Below are 20884 nucleotides of genomic sequence, written 5' to 3'. Positions count from 1 at the left end.
AAATAGTGGTTCAGACCATCTGCCAAACATAATGGCAAGGACAGATTAAGTGCTCGGCTGTGGAAACCCCAACATTAGCCTCCTTCTCTGGGTACCTATGGGAAAAGTTTCCCAACTGACATTCAATGCCACATTGTATTGTAGACATATTTAGCCCAGAGTCTGGGTAAACCCTGGGTGTTCTGAGAATGGGGATGCAGCATCTCATTGCAGAGTCTGGGCCCAAGCAGATGTTGGGAGATATATCATAACTACAGGACCTCTTCCATGGTCAGGATCCTGTTGAAGGGCATCTCAAATGGAGGTCTCTTTGCAGGGCTAGAGTCTGTGTGCTAGCCATTAGTTTCAAATTTGAGGGTCAGTACAGGACATGGTTAAACTAGTTGAAGTATAAAGCCTATCTGGGCTGGTAGTGGTTGAAGTACTTGGCATTCCATATACTTGACAATTTTTAATGATATGTGCAGACTAGAAACTGATATTTAACCCCTTCAATGTCTCCACTTCTCGGGGGTTAGCTTCACAGCAAGAGGCTCATGGCTGCCGACATCATAGGGCCCCCACTTTAGAGTCATCCATCTTCACAAGCAATGGGGCAGTGGGGTTCAGCAACTGGACAAACAGTGTGTACGTCAGACAGTGTTAATATCTTTAAATGCCTCCTTGACTTCAGGTATTTTATTACTGAGGGTGGTTAGGAGCTGCTGTTATCCTATAATTTCAAAGAAATTGCTGGAACAAAGATAAAAAAAACATAGGAAGTACTAAACCAGCCAGAGACAGGCACAGGCATTCCAAGGCTACCTTAATTTTGGCTGGATCAAAATGCAGACTGCTTTTTGGACACAACAAACTCAGGAGACAGATGGTGTGTGAAACAGAAAATAGAGGTTTCACAAAGAAGTGTTTTTTCAAAATTTGCTGGAAAACTCACCTACCCTGGGCTATGTGCTTGTTTAATATCCTTCTATAAACAGAAGTATCAGCCAGGTGGAAGATGCAACATTCATTTACCTGAAGGGCATCACCAGGTACTCTTAGTGATCAGAGGGCATGCTGGCCAGGAAGTCAGTCCAGAGACTGTTGCTGCAGCTAGGGAAAAATTAAGATAAGCAGTAGGTCAGGGGCTTGGGTCAAGACCTTGAAAGTGTCTTAGTTACCAGCTGCCCCAGAGTGAAAAAAGCTCTGATATTGCACTTTTGCTGATGCCCCCAGAGAGGGTAGTATCTAGACAAATGCTTGACTGCTGGTGAAAAGAACAGGGTCCATCACAGGTCTCCCTTTCTGTGACTCAAGCACCCATAATGGATGTATTTTTCCCTCCTGCATATGGGTGTCCCATCCTTGGTGGAAAATACAGGTACTGACCAACTGAACGGGCTGTTCTCAAGGCTCAAGCAATTCAGCAGGTGGTTGAGAAAAGGTGCAAACAAGGCAAGCAGTAGTGTGCAACTCAGCAGGATGCCTGGCAGCATCTGACTTTTGGTCCTGACTGTGCTACTCAAGGCACTTGTTCAGTCTGTGGGTCAGCTTGTATAGATCTCCAAGAGACAAAGAGTGGGTCATGAGTAGCCAGCTAATCCTTGAATTTCTCAAACCTCTGCTGATCTCTTCCATATATGTCAGCTCTCGTTTAACCATATTTAGTTTGGATGGAGACAGTCTATAAGGGTGTTGTTTAATAGGTAAAACATCAACAAGCTCAACATCATACACTACTAATGTGGTAAGACAAGGCCTATCTAAAAAGACCTAAGCAGATTAATGTGATATAGTTTAGATTTTCTCCTACCATCAGGAGTGCTAACCACATAAATATGATCACTCACTTTCTTTACATTTGTATATGGCCCAATAAAAGCTGCATTAAGACTGTCACCTCACACAGGGGTTAACATTAAAGCCTTGTCCCCAATTGCAAAGGCTCTTTCCAATGCCTCATATGCTTCTGTGCCCCTTTCAAATTTTCTCTTGCCAGTTCACATACTGAAGACAACCTTTCTTTTAAACAACACACAAACTGAAAAAGACTGCCCCCTGCCTCCTGTCCCAGAAGTTTCTCTTTGGCCATCTTGAGGGGCCCTCTGACCTCATGCCCAAAAACTAACTTGAATGGAGTTAAACCTGTGCTATCATTCACTGAATCTCTTAAAGCAAACATAATAAAAGGCATGGCACAATCCCAATCTTCAGGAAACTAAATAGAATATGCTTTAATCATAGACTTCAAAGTCTGATGATACATTTCTATTGCTTCCTGTGAGCACAGATGATAGGCTGAGGAGACAATCTGATAATGCTGGTCAGGTGACCTCCACTTGAGCATAAGCACACCATCCTGGTGATAATAACCCTTCGACAGCTCCTTACTCTCTTCTACTGAAGCTGCTGTCGCTCTTAAGTCAGACAGGACAGGCTTGCTGTTTTGCTCTTTAAGAAGAACATCACATCTAAACTGAAGACTTATACACAGACTGGGGAAGAGATTAATCTAATGATATAGTCTGATACATTTTGAGAGGCTCAGACAAACAGACTGGATACTTGGACATCGGAGGAAGGAAAAACTGCAGGATACTCTTGCTTGAGCAGGGTCTTAGCTAATTCTAATTCTAACTTTACAAATGCTACTGCCTCTACTCTGTCCCTTTGGATTAATGCAAATTCCCTCTCCTTTCTTGTCAAATCTCTCTCTTTTTGACTATCTTCCTTCTGAAACTCTTCTTTACGCATAACTGATTCTACCTTCATATCTGGAACTCGAAGACAACACTTCACTTATTATTTCGTGTTTCTTGGCTTCCAGAGGAACTTCTATCTCACAAAAATGTACTAATTTAATTAAGTTAAGCTTTGAGAGTCTGACTAAACGTGCACAGTTTACTTCCTGCTCCAAAAACTTTTCTGGGTCAAATTCAGCCATTGTAACTCTATTAATCCTATATCAAAGACACTAGTACAATAGCTATATTGCAACACAATACAGCTAGCTTATGCCAAACCCAATACACTGGCAAAAAATACAAAACCTATCAATGTATTGTGGAAAGCTACTAGCTGCTCACAAATTCAACCTTCTAAATGACAGCCTCATTTTGTATTGCTACATTAACCAAAAAATCAACAAAATACAATACAAATGAGCTGCTCATTTAACAAACAAGGCCATTTAATGTCACCATTTCCACAAAACCAGGCACATAGCCAACACTGTTATCATGCTAACCATGATTAGCACTAATGCTAAACAATTACTAACATTGCTAACTTCCACTACAGAAACATACAGTCCATGTAGAGCCTCGGAGGGCTGTGGATCACCATTTGAGGCCACTGTCTGGACAGGCCCGGGTACTTTCTGCATGCATGATGCTTGGTTGGCCAAGGTAGTCTTAAAATGCTGGGTCCATGTTACTGGCTCAGTCTTGCTGTAAAATAATGAAGCACCACAGGACCAGCTAGAAATAGGGCTTTGATGAACAGAGTGCCCCATTTAACTGGGTGAGCCACCCCCTGAGGACTAGGAATAGAACCAAAGGCAGAGCAACTTAAGACTCAGGAAAACTATTGAAAGAACTCAAAGTAACACAAGAACAAGCTGAATGCTGTCTAAACCTCAGGAACTGTAACTTAGAGTATATAGAAAGGACAAAGAAATCTTGCCCCACTAGTGGCATGAACCAAGGTGAGAGGCCTAGGAATTCGTACTGTGCTTCTGCTGAGTCTTAAAATAAATGTAGGAAGGTAGCCATTGATAATAGCCCCAACTTTCAAAACAAAAAGAGAAGGGATCTCTTACGTTGGCACAGAATGACACAAAAAAAGCATCTAAATGCACAGAGACAGATCAAGAACAATTGCAGAGGAAAAACAGAAATTACTAGCTTAGTCTGGAGATATGTGCACATTGTCGGTTAACACAATTCAGAGCACTGAGCAGTGTGAGAGCTCCACGTAAGTATGTTAACAACTGATGCTGGTTGCGTTGATTACAAAGGGGGAGCTCTATGCCTCCTTGTGCTGGCTGCAACAAATTTAGGTTCTACAGCTACTTCTGTCAATTTTAACCAAAAAAAGCAAAGAAGGCTAAAGATTCTGTATGCATTTGGACTAACCAAAGCATTTACTTGGCCACGTTCAAGTCAAGACATAAAACCAATAAAACAACAAAATCCTGGAATAACTCATTTAGTCACAGAATCAGTTTTTCCACTTATTTCTTATTTTACACAGACCTTCTTTACCTGTACAGAGCAAGGTCTGTAAGGACTCATAAACAGAGGTGCTGAAATAAACATCATTTAACCTTTTTGAAAGGTTTTTAACCTTTTTCAAGAGGTTCACACACTTTTCATTGACATTGACCCTGACTGTTTAACAAATGTTTTACGAACAAACTATACAAAACTGGGTTCTGTATTTTATGTTAATGTATTGTTATGTACACAAATTTTCAAGCTTAGCAAGTGGTAAGGTGGTATTAAAAAGCTGATCACATTATGAGCTTGAATGTAGGGTCAGTAAAGAAAATTGTGCATGAAAAAATGTGAAATATGGCCAATATTTGACTAATACATAAACTTGTGCAGCTATCTGAGGAAGCCAGCACAAGCTCCTTGGTAAAAACATAAATAATTTACTTTCAGTTGCATAACCTTAACTGATTTAAATTGTTGATTAAATTGTTTCATTTAACAGTTATTTATCTATTTATTGATTATCATTTAAGAGGAACAGGTTGGACAATTGGATACCTATATATATATATATATTTATTTATTTATTTATTTATTCTTATACAAGAAAAAACCTCACATCTAAAAGTCACACCTCTTTCAACTGTGGGCCAGCAGTGTAACATTACCATGGAGGATTTGCATTTCCATCTCTATAAATACTACAAACCTTTCGTGTTCAACCAGGTGATAAATCAGACCTTGCACACACTCAGTCATTATCTGCACTCAGTAGCTGAATGGGTGGATGGAGTCTATCATTACTCTGTTGAATGTGGTAATGGCTATCATCAATTTTTCCAGAACAGATGGAACTTTCTGCAGCCTGCAAGGAGAGCGGGTATACCCCCAGCTTTCAAAGGATGGTGATATCATAGTTGGAGGGATTTTCCCCTTCCACAGAACTTGGAAAATAACAGACGTGTCTTATAGGATCAAACCATTACCACTGAATTGTGTTAGGTAAGCAGCAAGAAAAAAACAGTCACATAGTGAGAATTTCATACATGAATTGAATATGTATTGTTTTTATGTTACATATGAAAGTAGTAATACAGATGTTTCTAGATGTCATACTTGAATTATGAGTGTATATCTGTCTTTTTCAAATCAAGCATTGATTTCAGAACCATCCAGTTTTCACAGTCCTTGATTTTTGCAATAGAAGAGATCAACAACAGCTCCTCTTTACTCCCTGGAGTCTCACTGGGATACAAGATGTATGACACATGTAGTTCCACAGGTATGGGGGTCAGAATGGCTATGGCACTTGCTAATGGAAATGAGAACTCAACGTTAGATGAGCCCTGCACAAAGCCAGCACAGGTGCAAGCCATAATTGGCGAGACATACTCATCAGTATCAATGGCTATCGCACAGAGCATAGGACCTTTCAGCATTCCCTTAGTAAGCATTTCAGCAGTTTTTTGTAAGCAATATCAAAACCACTTGACCTTAGCTTTCAATTTTAAATCCTGTTAATATCCGACATAAAATTTTGACTAAATATAAAATTTGACATGATTGTGTGAATCTGTTTTTAGATCAGTCATGATGCCACCTGCGAGTGTCTCAGTGACAAAAGGAAATATCCCTCATTTTTGCGCACTGTTCCCAGTGATTACTACCAGAGCAGAGCAATGGCAGAGATGGTCAAGCAGTTTGGCTGGACCTGGGTGGGCGCATTAAGAAGAGATGATGATTATGGTAACAACGGGATGGCTGCATTTACTGAAGCTGCAGAACAGCTGGGCGTTTGTCTAGAATATTCACTTCCATTTTTTAGAACTTACTCACAAGAAAAAGTGCTGAGAATAATCCAGCAGATCAAAAGCTCTACTTCTCGAGTGATTGTGGCATTTGTCACTTCTTGGGACTTTGAAATTTTGCTGCATGTATTTCATGAGTACAATATTACTGGATACCAGTGGGTGGGGACTGAAGGTTGGATTACTGATTCAACTGTAGCCAGACTGGATAAGCACAAAATACTGCAAGGAGCCATAGGGGTAGCTTTAGCCCAAACAAAGGTAACTGGTCTGAAGGATTTCATTCTAGATATAATGCCACTTCAGTCTGCTGGCAGCGCCATTTTTACTGAGTTCTGGGAGGCTTTGTTTAACTGCAAATACACAGTTCAGAATGAGTCAGAAGATGCAACAGTGTGCACAGGACAGGAGAAACTGTCTGAAAGGGACAACGCCTTCACAGATTTGTCTTTGATGCCCATTTTCTGTAATGTGTACAAGGGAGTATATGCTGTTGCCCACACCTTACATGACCTTCTCGGATGCACGCAAACATGTCCTACAAAGAAGCAGCCAGATCCTCTCACTGTACGTTAAAAGTCTGTTTGAACAAAAATTTCAAATTTCAAGTTTTGTAACGTTGCCATGTATGTAGCACTAACTCAGAAATATCAGCCAAAATTCTACATTGTGATAATCTTTCAAATGTTGTAATTTAAACTTTGTTCTTTTTTCACCACCAGTTTCTAGAACATCTCAAAAGGGTGCGTTTCAAAACCAAAGATGGTGAAGATGTTTATTTTGATAAAAATGGGGACCCTGTTGCTAAATATGAAATAATAAACTGGCAAACTGTTGAAGATCATCATGACTTTGTCACTGTTGGACTTTATGACTCTTCTTTTCCTGCTCTCAATCGATTAGCTGTAAAAATGAACTCTATTGTGTGGGCACAAAATACAAATCAGGTACAAGGATAAAACAGCACTTTGGTCTCAGTAAAGCATGCATACTTTATATAAAATGTGAATAATATGTATAGCCAAATATTTTTAAAGTAACTGTACATTGATTTTGATCACAGGTGCCAGTGTCTGTGTGCAGTGAGAGCTGCCTTCCAGGAACTAGGAAGGCTGTGCAGAAAGGAAAGCCTATCTGCTGCTTTGACTGTATACCATGTGCCGAAGGAGAGATCAGTAATATGACAGGTACAAACATTCACAAAAGCTGAAACAAAGAAAGTATTGTTGGTATTAGTTGCTATTGTAGGCTTTTACTCCTTTAACTAGAACATATTCTACAATATTTGTGATAACTAAGTTTAACCTGATTGAAATCTAAAAGCTTTTCTCCATGTGTTAGGGGATAATGTCAACCTTATAAATAATAGTCATCTTTCTCTCTGCATCTAACTCATGCATCTAATTTCATGTTATTTATTTCTCTCTGACAGATGCAATTAAATGTGAACGATGCTATCAAGACTATTGGTCAAATGCACACAGGAATGAATGTGTAAAGAAGGAAATTGAATTCTTGTCATATGAGGAAATAATGGGAATTTTGCTGACAGCTGTTTCAATTATTGGTGCCTTTATGACAATAATAATAGCAATTATATTCTTCAAACATAAAAATACCCCAATAGTCAAAGCCAACAACTCAGAGCTGAGTTTCTTGTTGCTCTTCTCTTTGGCTTTGTGTTTCCTCTGTTCACTTACTTTCATTGGTCGGCCCTCTGAGTGGTCCTGTGTGCTGCGTCACACAGTGTTTGGGATCACCTTCGTCCTCTGCATCTCCTGTGTTCTGGGGAAAACAATAGTGGTGTTAATGGCCTTCAGAGCTACACTTCCAGGCAGTAATGTCATGAAATGGTTTGGGCCTCTACAGCAGAAACTCAGTGTTCTTGCTTTCACTCTCATACAGGTCCTTATTTGCATGCTTTGGCTGACAACATTCCCTCCTTTCCCCTTCAAAAATCTAAACTACTTCAAGGAAAAGATCATCCTAGAATGTCAGTTAGGTTCAGCTATAGGTTTCTGGGCTGTGCTGGGCTATATAGGATTTCTGGCTCTTTTGTGTTTTATTTTGGCTTTTCTGGCTCGGAAGCTGCCTGATAAGTTTAATGAAGCCAAGTTCATCACATTCAGCATGCTCATATTCTGTGCAGTGTGGATCACCTTCATCCCAGCTTATGTCAGCTCTCCTGGAAAGTTCACTGTAGCTGTGGAGATATTTGCTATTTTGGCCTCAAGCTTTGGTTTGTTATTCTGTATCTTTCTTCCAAAGTGTTACATAATCATAATGAAACCAGAAAACAACACTAAAAAGCAAATTATGGGTAAAGTGCCGTTTAAGTGAGCTCCATGTTCACTATCATCATAGCTTTAAATAAATCTTATAACTGTGATTTTAATTTGTTAAAATTTCAAAACAAATTACATTAAAGGGAAATCTCTAGAACTTTTAATATTTAAAATAATTCCTCCATAGTCAAATGATCCTAAGGAATCAAGGATCACAATGTCTAAAATACAAACAATATTTGTAATCCAAAAGATTTTTTACACATAATGTTTAAAAAAGTAATAGTACTTAATTTGGGCAGGAAAAAAATGTATTCTTTCCACCATGAATAGATAAAAAATTATCTGTGTTTAAAGATAGAAACTGGCAAGTTCACCTAGAATGGCACATTTCACATGAGACTGTTTTCAATAAATTATTTTCACATCTTGTTGATTACGTAGATTTTTGGACAAAATGTATATGTTTAATGCTTTGGAAATATGTTTTATTAAAGGTTTTTCTTTTCTTTTGCATCTTTCTGATTACATTGATTGGGATCCAAAACTCTGAGAGAACTAGTGAATATTCTTCTACTTTGCATTGTTTGTTAATTTAATGTAATTTTTGCAATCACCATAATCATGCATAAATGATATATGTAGTATATTAAACCAAACAGTGGTGCAATGGTCTAAGTGCTCTACCATCAAGAGATGGCAGATTTGATCCATGGTGATGCTACAGCTATCAGTGGCCAGGAGTCCATGAAAGCATAACTGGACTCTATGTGAGTAGGATGGCATTCCCGAGTTAGTGTGATGCAAGCCAGCACAGGCTTTCTGTTAGTTGACGTTACAGAACTGGCAGTAAGCATTTGTCGCTAAGTGTACAATAATGTTGTCGAATGCCTGGTTCACACTACATGACTTTTTCAGTCGTCAGGTTTTTGTGCCGTTCACACTACATGACTGGTTGTGCTGTAATCATGAGTATTTCAGTTGTTGTGGCTTTCACACTACATGACTGATTGGTGACACGGGCTCACAAATTAAACGACTTTCACCCTGGGGAATCGCCGACTCATCTGGCTGCTGTCCAAAAATACAAGAACACACGAAAACTTAACTCTCGTGAGAACTAGCAATACCACGTAGAAGATAGGTCATTTCCAAAATGGATGTCAAAAAACAAGGAATCCGAGTTGTCACTGCGCTGATTTGTAGTGAGAAAAGAAAGAAGAAAAAGGAACAAATATGGATGAGATGATGGATAAAGACACAGGGCCAGCAGGGACTGTCCATTCTGCAGAGAGATAAATATTAGAGAGGTAAATATTTTATCAATGAAAACATACCTGTCTGTTTGTACAGTGAAAAAGCATGTGTATATGTACATGTACTCCATATTTTCGTTATTATTTTTTACCGTTTAAACACACGATTTGTGTACTCCTCAACTGTTGCGCAGAGAGATCTTCAACGGTGACGCGGTTCTCTCTCTATGCATTCCCATTGGCTGTAGCTACACGCTGCTTTTGACTCACAGTCGCCGACTGGGCTAGATATTAAACATGCTAGATATTTGCCAGGCGTCTGCGATTAGTTGGTGACCACTCAGCGACGGCTCGGCGAGCGTCTTTCAGCCGTTCACACTACACGACTGAGCGAGCTCCAAGTGCTCGCCGATTTGCCTCTGACCACAGGTTTCTGTCGGCGATCTACAAAAAACAGTCGGCGACTGAAAAATCGGGCTAAAATTGTGTAGTGTGAACTAGGCATTAGCAGCATGGAGGAAAATTCAAGTCAAGTCAAATCAAGCTTGTGCTGGCCTTCACCCTTCCTACCTCCTAGCATCAGCCATACTGTCTAATTAGTTGAGCTAGTTCATTAGTTCAACTAGTGGGTTGAACTGAAAATGACCAAATTTAGAAGAAAATTGGAAAAAACTTGTGAAATCTGACCTGATATCTCTGACTTATTATTTTATGTTTTACTGGGTGACTCACAATAGTGAATGGCTCCAAGATTAAAGTATGGTTTTTCCATCCTCACTTTGTAAAACTTTTTCTATTAAAAATTTAAAAATAAAAAATAATAATAATAATAATAATTACTGCTGCTTTAAATAAATATACAACTGTCTAAAACTCTGGAGCAATTCTGAACAGGCACTGGCTCAATCGACACAACAGGATTTTAAACAAGTGTGAACAAACATTCAGTAGAAAAGATTAGCTGCCATGTGGTCCCTGCTTCTGTGGAGATTCATTTTGCTATTTGGTCCACTTCAACGAGTCACTCCAGTCTGAGGATGCTAAAGTGGACTTTGTGGTCCTGTTACTGCGAGGGCCTGCCTTAGACTGGGTGGCTCACGTGTGGGACTCACATAGTGAGATGGCCCACTCAGTAGAGAATTTGAGGAGCCTCTTCAAGTCTGACTTTGGCCTGGTGCTGAGAGAGGGCCAGGATCTCAAAGGGATTTATTTATTTATTTATTTTAGGGGGGTGGGACGCTACACACAGCAACGCCCAGAGCTTCAAAGAACACCTGCATGCCTGCACTGGATTCCACAGCATTGCCCACAGCTCTAGAGAATGCGTGTTAGACTGCACAAGGTTCCAAGACTCTGCCCATTGCTACAAAGAGCACTGGCATTTTGAAGCTGGCCCCTTCTCCATCCAGTGCTACACACAGCACTGGGATGTGGATGCCTGCCCTCAAAGCTCCAACCAGTGCTACACACAGCACTGGGATGTGGATGCCTGCCCTCAAAGCTCCAACCAGTGCTACAAAGAGCACTGGCTATTTGACATCTGCCCTCATCATGCCACCCAAGCTACCATGTGGTTTCTCCCAGAACCTCCTATCCTATGGTGGCTCCTCTTGCCACCTCCCATGGAGTAGCAACTACAACTGGAAGAAACTCCATTGCTCCAGCTCCACACAAGTTTCCTGTTACAGTCCTCCAGGGTGCTTCACTGCTGGTCTTCCAGGCAGCTCTTGTCCCAGTTCCCCAGCCTGATTTGATACTAGTTTCCAGAGTCGCTGCTCCCTCAGTGCAGGCTTCCTGTGCAGCTACTGTGCCTGCTCTCCATCCTGATCCAGTCCCAGTTTCCCAAGCTGCTGCTCCTCCAGTGCTGGTTTCCTATGCAACTCTTGTGATGGCTCCACACACGGATAGGCTTCCTGAGCTTCCCTGGGAAGCTCCTATGCCAGTTCCCTCTCTTGATTCAGTGCTTGCTCCACATTCAGGTCCTCTGCTGTCTACTCAAGCTGCTTGAGTGCCAGCATTTAGGATGACTATTCAGCAGGCTTCCAAGTTTCCTACTCAGCTGGAGCATTAGCAAAGAAAGCTAGTGGTCCTGCAGGTGAAGCAGTAGGAGAAACAAATGCTTTGCCTGGAGAAGTCAAAAGATAATTAGAGTAAAACAGTAAAAGGATGAAAGCATGTGACTGAAGTGCCCTTGAGCAAGGCACCTAACCCCCAATTGCTCCCCAAGCACTGCAGATAGGGCTGCCCACTGCTCCGGGTAAGTGTGCACACTGCCCTCTAGTGTGTGTGTTCACTAGTGTGCATGTATGTGGGTGTTTCACTGCAAGGATGAGTTAAATGCAGAGGTCTAATTTCACAGTGCGCAAACAGTGACAAATGGTTCAGTATAGTAGTATAGTATAGTAATTATTTATGAGTCACAATCAGTTTTTTTTCCCCACTTCTTCCATTACAAAGATCTTCTGCATCCTTATATGATAAAGTTTTCTATAAAGAGTGACACCAAAAGGTGCTTAAAAAGATTTCAGTTGCTATTTACAACAGTGCAGGCTGAAAACCTTTCTGCTGTCACCCTCTCCTGGCAGTAGGGGGGGCCAGTTGGACCCTTACAAGACCCCCCCCCCTCCTAGGGATGGACCCAGAAGTCCCCAGGCCAGCAGCCATGCCCGCCAGAACTCCCTAATGAGTTCCGGGTCCAGGATATTGCGCTATGGAACCCAAGACAGATCCTCAGGCCCATAGCCCTCCCAATCACACGGCACACATGGCAGAAGTCCAGGACGCGACGGTCTGTGTAAGCTAGGGAGCTAGCAACAAGACGCACCATTCAGGGCTGGGTCCCACAAAGGAACGGCCTAAGGCGTGACAAGTGGGATGCAGGACGGATCCTCATGGAGGGCGGAAGGCGTAGCTGGTAGGTGACCAGGGTTCGACTTTCTGGTCGACTTTCAAAGGCCCCACGTATTTAGGAGCCAGCTTTTTGGACTCCACATGGAGCAGAAAATTGTTGGCCGAGAGCCAGACCTACTGGCCAGAAGGTGGGTGCCGGACACCTCCTGTGGTCTGCCTCTGCTCTCTGGCTTCAGTGGTGGTCAGGAGGGAAACACGGGCCTTCCACCATGCCATCTGGCAACACTGTATAAACTGCTCTGCCACAGGAACCCCAAACTCACGTTACTTCCTGTGTTGCTGTGAGCGGTAACCAGCAACATTCCCAATGCTAATTCCCAATCCTCCTTCCTTCCTTCTGACGAGAAGAAGCCTGCTGCTGCAGGAGAGGAGGATGGGAGTATGAACCCCAGCTCCAATGCTCAATAGAGAGATCATGTAGGCCACTTTGAACCTTTCTGCTGATAACTGGGAGGGTTGCTGCTCAAACACCAGAGAGCACTGCAAGAGAAACTCTCTACAGGTCTCTGGGTCCCCTGCATATCTCTCTGGATTTCCACCAGAGCATCACCCCAGATGGGGTACCAGAGTAGCAGCAGCAGCACTGGCATGCTGAACCCTCTTGGTCTGTGCCCTGAACAGAAGGGTCAGCTGTTGCATCAGGCCGTGCAACCGCTGCTCATGCCTATCAATAACAGCACCCTGGTTTTGCAGGGCAGATTTGATGGGATCCAGTTCTGCTGGGTCCATGGTGTTCACACCTTTCTGTTATGGGACAGCGGGGAGGCAGACCCAAGTGGAGAAATGAAAGCCAGTGAAGAAAAAAAAAGTAAGGAGATTTATTGGGGCAATGGAGTGACCCGGAGTTTTGGAACAAGTTCTCTTTGTGGTCCTCCTTTCTTTCTTTTTTTCTTTCTTTCTTTTAGTTTTGGGGCAATTTCTTCTCTCAGCCCTCTTTTGTTTGCTTTTCTTTTCTTTTCTTAAACATGACTAAGGACCTCTACAAAGGTGTGACAAATGCTGGCATTTGCCACAGCCTTAATTAAAGGAGCCCGCAGGTGTGTTGAGTTGAGCCTAATTAGTCCATGGCTCCTTGCAGCCATTGCCCTCTGCTGGCAACAGGCAGTGCAGGCTGGACACCTTGCTGCCATCGGCCTCTGCTAGCAGCAGGGGTGCCGGCTGGAGCCTTACAGTCTGGTTAATGAATGTACGCAGCTAAGTGAGAAAGCCAACGAAAGCTCCATGACTAAAATATAATTTCCACAGAATACGCCTAGACGACTGTCATTTGTTTTATCCAATAAAGCAAAACATTTTAGTAATTTGCTTATTCATTTATTTTACTTTAAGAGAGATTGGGTAGACATTTGGACATTTCATTAAAATTGTTCAAGTCAAGAAAATAGCAATAATGTAATAATAAATGTTACAAAAAAACAATTGTAATGTATCACCATTGAAAAATGAGGAGCTTAAAATTAAAAACGTTTTTTAAATGCACAAAAAGAAACAAGAAAGCACCAAAACAATACAAAGGTAAAAGAGGCGAAAAGAGACACAGGCCTAATTCAGATTACTGCTGCTCATATCGGCAAGTGACTCCTCCTTTGACTGTGGCCCAGCAGTGTAATATTACCATAGAGAATTTGTATTTTTTCTGTATAAATACTACAAACTTATTCCCGTCCAACCAGCTGAAAGATCAGACCTTGTACATACTCAATCGTCATTTCTCCTAACCTATAGCTGAATAGGAGGATGGAGTACATCTTTACTCTCTTGCATGTCGTAATGGCCATCATTAATTTTTACAGCACAAATGGAACATTATGTAGCCTTCAAGGAGAGCCGTCATACCCAAAACTTTCTAAAGATGGTGATATTATAGTTGGAGGGATTTTCCCATTTCATAGGACTTGGGAAAACACAGACATGTCCTATATGGTCAAACCATCACCACTAGATTGCATAAGGTAAGTAGGATAACAAACTGAGATTTTTAAACACTGAATGAAAATGTATTATTTAATATTTAATTAATTAGATTGTGAGAATATATAGCAGTACATAAGCTTCTAGACGCCATCCTTAAAATGTCTATGTATATGTTGTTTTTTTTTCTCTCTAATCCAGTGTTGATTTTAGAACATTCCAGTTTTCACAGTCCTTGATCTTTGCAATAGAAGAGATTAACAACAGCAGTTCTTTACTCCCTGGTGTTTTACTGGGATACAAGATCTATGACACATGCACTTCCACGGCTATGGGGGTTAGAATGGCTATGGCACTTGTTAATGGGAATGAGAACTCAACGTTGAATGAGCCCTGCTCAAAGCCAGCACAGGTGCAAGCCATAATTGGTGAGACACAATCACCAGTATCAATGGCTATTGCAAAGAGTGTCGGACCTTTCAGCATTCCCTTAGTAAGGAAATATATATATAACAGTTTTTGTCAGTATTATAACTACTAAAAAAATTAAAATAACATATTTAAATAAAATATCATTTCAGAGCACATGCTTAATGTACAATGCACATTATATATGGCAAAAAAAAATGATGAACATAATACCTGACAATACCAATACCTGTGCAAATCTGTTCATAGATCAGTCACTATTCCACCTGCGAGTGTCTCAGTGACAAAAGCAAATATCCCTCATTCTTGCGCACTATTCCCAGTGATTATTACCAGAGCAGAGCACTGGCAGAGATGGTCAAAGAGTTTGGCTGGACCTGGGTGGGTGCAATAAGGAGAGATGATGATTATGGTAACAGTGGAATGGCTGCATTTACTGAAGCAGCAGAGCAGCTGGGTATATGCTTAGAATATTCTTTCTCATTTTTTAGAACCTACTCACAAGAAAAAGTGCTGAGAATAATCCAGCATATCAAAAGCTCTACTTCTCGAGTGATTGTGGCATTTGTCACATATAATGACCTAGAGATTTTGCTGAATGTATTTTATGAGCACAACATTACTGGATACCAGTGGGTGGGAACTGAAGGTTGGATCTCTGATTCAACTGTAGCCAGACTGGATAAGCACAAAATACTGCAAGGAGCCATAGGGCTGGCTATCCCCAATACAACAGTGACGGGTCTGAAGGAATTCATTCTGGATATATATCCACTGAAAACTGCAGGCAGTGCCATTTTTACTGAGTTCTGGGAGGCTTTGTTTAATTGCAAGTTTACAGTGCAGAATGACTTAGTAGATACTACAGTGTGTACAGGACAGGAGAAACTGTCTGGAATAGAAAATGCCTTCACAGATTTATCTCTGATGCCTATTTTCACTAATGTGTATAAAGCTGTTTATGCTGTTGCCCATACTCTGCATGACCTTCTTGGCTGCAAACAAACATGTTCTACAAAGAAACAGCCTGATCCTCTCACTGTAAGTTAAAATTCGGTGTAAGTGCAGATCTTAAACTTCACAGATTTGGCTCATGCGAGTAGCACTGATACAGAAAAATTAGTTAGAATGCTGTACTTAAGGAGAAGTGTTTTTCAGATGTAGTAACTTTATTTTATTCTGTCAGTTTCTAGAACATCTGAAAAGGGTGCGCTTCAAAACCAAAGACGGTGAAGAAGTTTATTTTGATAAAAATGGTGACCCTGCAGCAAAATATGAAATAATAAATTTGCAAAGTGTTGAGGATCACCATGAGTTTGTCACTGTTGGACTTTATGACTCTTCTTTCCCTGCTCACAATCGATTATCAGTAAAAATGGCCTCTATTGTGTGGGCACAAAATACAAGCCAGGTATAAGGATAACACTGCACTCTGGTCTCAGTAAAGCCTGCACATTAATATAAGATATATAATTTTTTTTTTTTTTACTGTAAATTACTGAACATTTACTTTGATCTTAGTTGCCGGTGTCTGTGTGCAGTGAGAGCTGCCCACCAGGCACCAGGAAGGCTGTGCAGAAAGGAAAGCCTATCTGCTGCTTTGACTGTATACCATGTGCTGAAGGAGAGATCAGCAATATGACAGGTACAAACAATCACAAAAAAATGTTTTAAATAGATTACTGTATGTATTACTAATACAACTTAAATGTATTATGGAATATTTGAGATAATTAAGTTTAAGTTTTTCTCCATGGTTTAGAGGGTAGGAGACAATGGGAACATTATATGTAATGCATGTCTTCAAATACTTTTACTGCACATTAAACTTTTTTTAAATGAATGTTATTTTTCTCTCCGACAGACTCGATTAAATGTGAACAGTGCTATGAAGATTACTGGTCAAATCAATACAGGAATGAATGTGTAAAAAAGGAAATTGAATTCTTGTCATATGAGGAAACGATGGGAATTTTGTTGACAGCTGTTTCAATTATTGGTGCCTTTATGACGATAATAATAGCCATTATATTTTTTAAATTTAAAAATACCCCCATAGTCAAAGCCAACAACTCAGAGCTGAGCTTCCTGCTGCTCTTCTCTCTGGCTCTGTGTTTTCTCTGTTCACTTACTTTCATTGGTCAGCCCTCTGAGTGGTCCTGTGTGCTGCGTCACACAGCGTTTGGGATCACCTTCGTCCTCTGCATCTCCTGTGTTCTGGGGAAAACTATTGTGGTGTTAATGGCCTTCAGAGCTACACTTCCAGGCAGTAATGTCATGAAATGGTTTGGGCCTCCACAGCAGAGACTCAGTGTTCTTGCTTTTACTCTCATACAGGTCCTAATTTGTGTTGTTTGGTTAACAACATCCCCTCCTTTCCCCTTCAAAAATCTAAAGCACTACAAGGAAAAGATCATCCTAGAATGTCAGTTAGGGTCAGCTATAGGTTTCTGGGCTGTGCTGGGTTATATTGGACTTTTGGCTCTACTTTGCTTTGTTTTAGCTTTTCTGGCTCGGAAGCTGCCTGATAAGTTTAATGAAGCCAAGTTCATCACATTCAGCATGCTCATATTCTGTGCTGTTTGGATCACCTTCATCCCAGCTTATGTCAGCTCTCCTGGAAAGTTCACAGTAGCTGTGGAGATATTTGCCATTTTGGCCTCAAGCTTTGGTTTGTTATTCTGTATCTTTCTTCCAAAGTGTTACATAATCATACATAAACCAGAAATGAACACTAAAAAGCAAATAATGGGTAAAGTCCCAGTTAAATGAGCTGCACATTCACTATTAATATAATGTATCTTCCCATTATCTCAATATGGAAACCCAACAATTAAAAAATAATAAACATCTTCATAACTCAATCTTTGAGTAGTAAACAAAATCAAAACGAGTGGTTTGATGTGAAGAGAAAGTTTTTTTCTCCATAATGGTCCTAAAACCAGGGTCACAATCTTTACAACAAAAATACAGCCATTGTATTTCCTGTTCAAAATAACCACTGAACTGAAACTTTGTTGATTTGAGAATGTTACGTTGACAGTAATAGTGGTAAATCTGGAAAAAAGCAACACCTTCCATGTACTTCCACCATGAAAAGACTAAACCCGTATTTCAAAATTATAGTAAAATTAAGTCTAAAGCATCGGACAATGGAGTAGAAATCATTTAAAGACAATAGCTTTCTGGGAGGTAGCTTTTAGAGGCATTAAAGGCTTTGGACATCTGTTTCCTATCACCCCACCACTGTAAACAACTGTAAATTTGTAAGTTTGCTATAATGACACATTTCACATCAGATCTTTAAGAATGACATGGACTCCACAAGATCAAAATCATGAAGCCATCCATCCATCCATCCATTTTCCAAGCCGCTTCTCCGTCAGGGTCGCGGGGGGGTGCTGGAGCCTATCCCAGCAGTCTTCGGGCGAAAGGCACGATACACCCTGGACAGGTCGCCAGTCCATCGCAGGGCAGACACACAGACAGTCACTCACACACTCACACCTAGGGGCAATTTAGCATGTCCAATTGGCCTGACTGCATGTCTTTGGACTGTGGGAGGAAACCGGAGAACCCGGAGGAAACCCACGCAGACACGGGGAGAACATACAAACTCCACACAGAGAGGACCCCGGTCGCCCGGCCAGGGAATTGAACCCAGGCCCTCCTCGCTGTGAGGCGACAGCGCTACCCACCACGCCACCGTGCCGCCATCATGAAGCCATGGAAGACTGAAAAAAAAAACCCAGACTTTTTGTACAAAGACCTTAACATGACAAATGTCATAAATGCTTACATTTGAATAGTGACCTAGAAGTAGTGCAGAATGCCAAATATTTATTCATCATATTCATAGTCCTATCTTTGCTTTGATTGAAATTTCTAATTATTCCAAAAATATTATTGTGTTCATTTATAGATTTACACTCAATTGCTGTAGATTATTTGTGAAAATCTGTATATTTTATGCTTTTTTTCTTTAAACTTCATTTTTGCTCTTTCCCAGAAAAAAATGCTAAAAAAATGTATGTTAACTTTTCCACTTACCTGAAGGCTGATCAATTATTATAGAAGCATTTTGCTGTTTACCATTTAATTATAATATATCATTAAGCTAATAACTATAGCCAAAAGCAAGACCAGTTATTTTTGAAAGTGTAATAAATTATTACATGACTAGAATAGTAATTCTTCTCATGGTAAAGTGCCTTTTCAATGCAAGGAGGAATAGAGAGTTATGCCAGTTTTACCTCTTTTTCGATTCTCCCACAGCAGAAAGGTCAAATTATGACAATACATCTGGAAAACGATTTAATGTCTGGCAAATTTGAAGAGGTCAGTTTACATCCCAACACCATAGAAAGTTGACAAGAAAGAGTGTACAAGCTATCACACAACTTACTTCATATCACATGCCAGAAAATTACATTTATGATCATTTAATACAGACTACAGCTTTACAACAAAAGAGAACTGCCAGGTATGGAAGCAGGATGATCAGGAAAGGCAGAGAAATAAGAGATATTATTGGGGATGTACACTGGATTATCAAAGAAGTCAAGGCATCAAGAAAGACGCCAAGAAAGCCTTTGACTGCACTGACCACATAAAATTATGTAATGTCATCAGGAAAATGAGCATGCTAGAGCATCTTGTCATTCTAATGATGAATCTCTATACACAGTCAGGACAGAAAATGAGCAGGCAGTCTAGATCCATATTGATGACGAAGCTATCACCAGAAAGAAACATTAAAAATCTCTGATAAGCAGACAATCGGGAAAATCTGGAAGACCTGTAAGCGCTAATGTTACCAATAATGGAGAAGATGTGGACATGGTGGACAAATGCATATTCTTCTTAAGAACCTTTTATTTGCGCTTCATTCTTTAGTACAATTCAAATGTATCCCCAGCTTGTGCTTTATCATAGTGGTGCACCATAGGCCGTCAAGTACATTCTCATCTACCTGTAATACGTCTATAATTTAAAACACTGCTGTGTCTGATTTTTCAGGCCTGATAGCTTTGTGGAGGTTATTAAACTTAAAGTAAAGACAAGAAAAAAAAACAGAAGATGAGGAGGGGCTCACCACTCTGTGAAAGACTGCACAAATAATGCAACAATTCAAAAATATTGTTTCTCAACATAAAATAGCAAATAACTTTCACTTTTCATCATTGATGGTACATAATAACATTAAAAGATTCAGAGAATCTAGAGAAATGTGTGTGGAAGGGACAAGGCCAAAAACAGTATTTGCTGGCCATGATCTTTGGACCCTCAGACAGCACTGCATTAAAGACAGACATGATTTTGCAGTGAATATCACTGCTTGGTCTCAAGATCATTTGAAAACCACTGTTTGTGTAAAACAGTTCATTGCTGTACCAACACTTGCAAGTTAAAACTTAAATATGATGAACTTGGCCTCATTAAACTTATCAGCAAAGAAGAAACCGTACATAAACAGGATCCAGGAATGCTGCCACCTTCTCCGGGCCCAAGCTCATTTAAAATGGACTGAGGAGAAGTGGAAAGGTGTTCTGTGGTCCAACAAATCAACATTTGAAATTCTTTTTGGAAAATATGGACACTGTGTCCTTCTGGCTAAAGACTACTTAGCCTGTTATCAGTGCACAGTTCAAAAGCCAGAATTCATGATTCATTGTACAGGGGTGCATTAGTGCACATGGTATGGGTGACGTGTACATTTGTAAAGGCACCATTAAAGATGAACAATATTATGTTTTGTCAACTTATGATGACATGCAGATGACGTCTTTTCCAAGGAAGGCATTGATTATTTCAGCAACATAAAGACAAACCTCTTTCTGCATGTGTTACAGAAGCATGGCTTGGTATTAAAAGAGTCCAGGTGCTAAACTGGCCTGTCTGCAGTCCAAAATGTGAACTGAAATTCTGAACTGAAAAATGTGATAAAGGAGACCCTGAACTGATGAGCAACTGAAATCTTATATCAAACATTTCACTTTCAAAACTGCAGCAAACAGTCTCTGTAGTTCCCAAACACTTACAGAGCGTTAAAGGAAGAGGTGATGAAGCATGTTCCCATCCCAATTTTT

The 20884-nt window shown here is 40.5% G+C and overlaps 1 protein-coding gene and 1 pseudogene across 1 annotated transcript; both read left to right on the top strand.

Annotated features, from left to right (window-relative positions):
• The first annotated feature begins 4983 nt into the window (after positions 1–4983).
• Positions 4984–8344, top strand: LOC108434054 (extracellular calcium-sensing receptor-like). The gene is made up of 6 exons (XM_017708968.1): positions 4984–5198; positions 5351–5642; positions 5780–6571; positions 6727–6951; positions 7068–7191; positions 7437–8344. Exons 1-6 carry the CDS (start codon positions 4984–4986, stop codon positions 8342–8344), a joined length of 2556 nt encoding a protein of 851 aa, XP_017564457.1.
• A 5848-nt stretch (positions 8345–14192) lies between these two features.
• Positions 14193–19089, top strand: LOC108434053 (annotated as a pseudogene).
• Positions 19090–20884: the final 1795 nt, after the last annotated feature.

This window comes from Pygocentrus nattereri, chromosome 7, assembly GCF_015220715.1.
Source record: "Pygocentrus nattereri isolate fPygNat1 chromosome 7, fPygNat1.pri, whole genome shotgun sequence".
NCBI lineage: Eukaryota > Metazoa > Chordata > Actinopteri > Characiformes > Serrasalmidae > Pygocentrus > Pygocentrus nattereri.
Note: the sequence above shows the minus strand (reverse complement) of the source record. Positions and strands in the feature narration are given on the sequence as shown.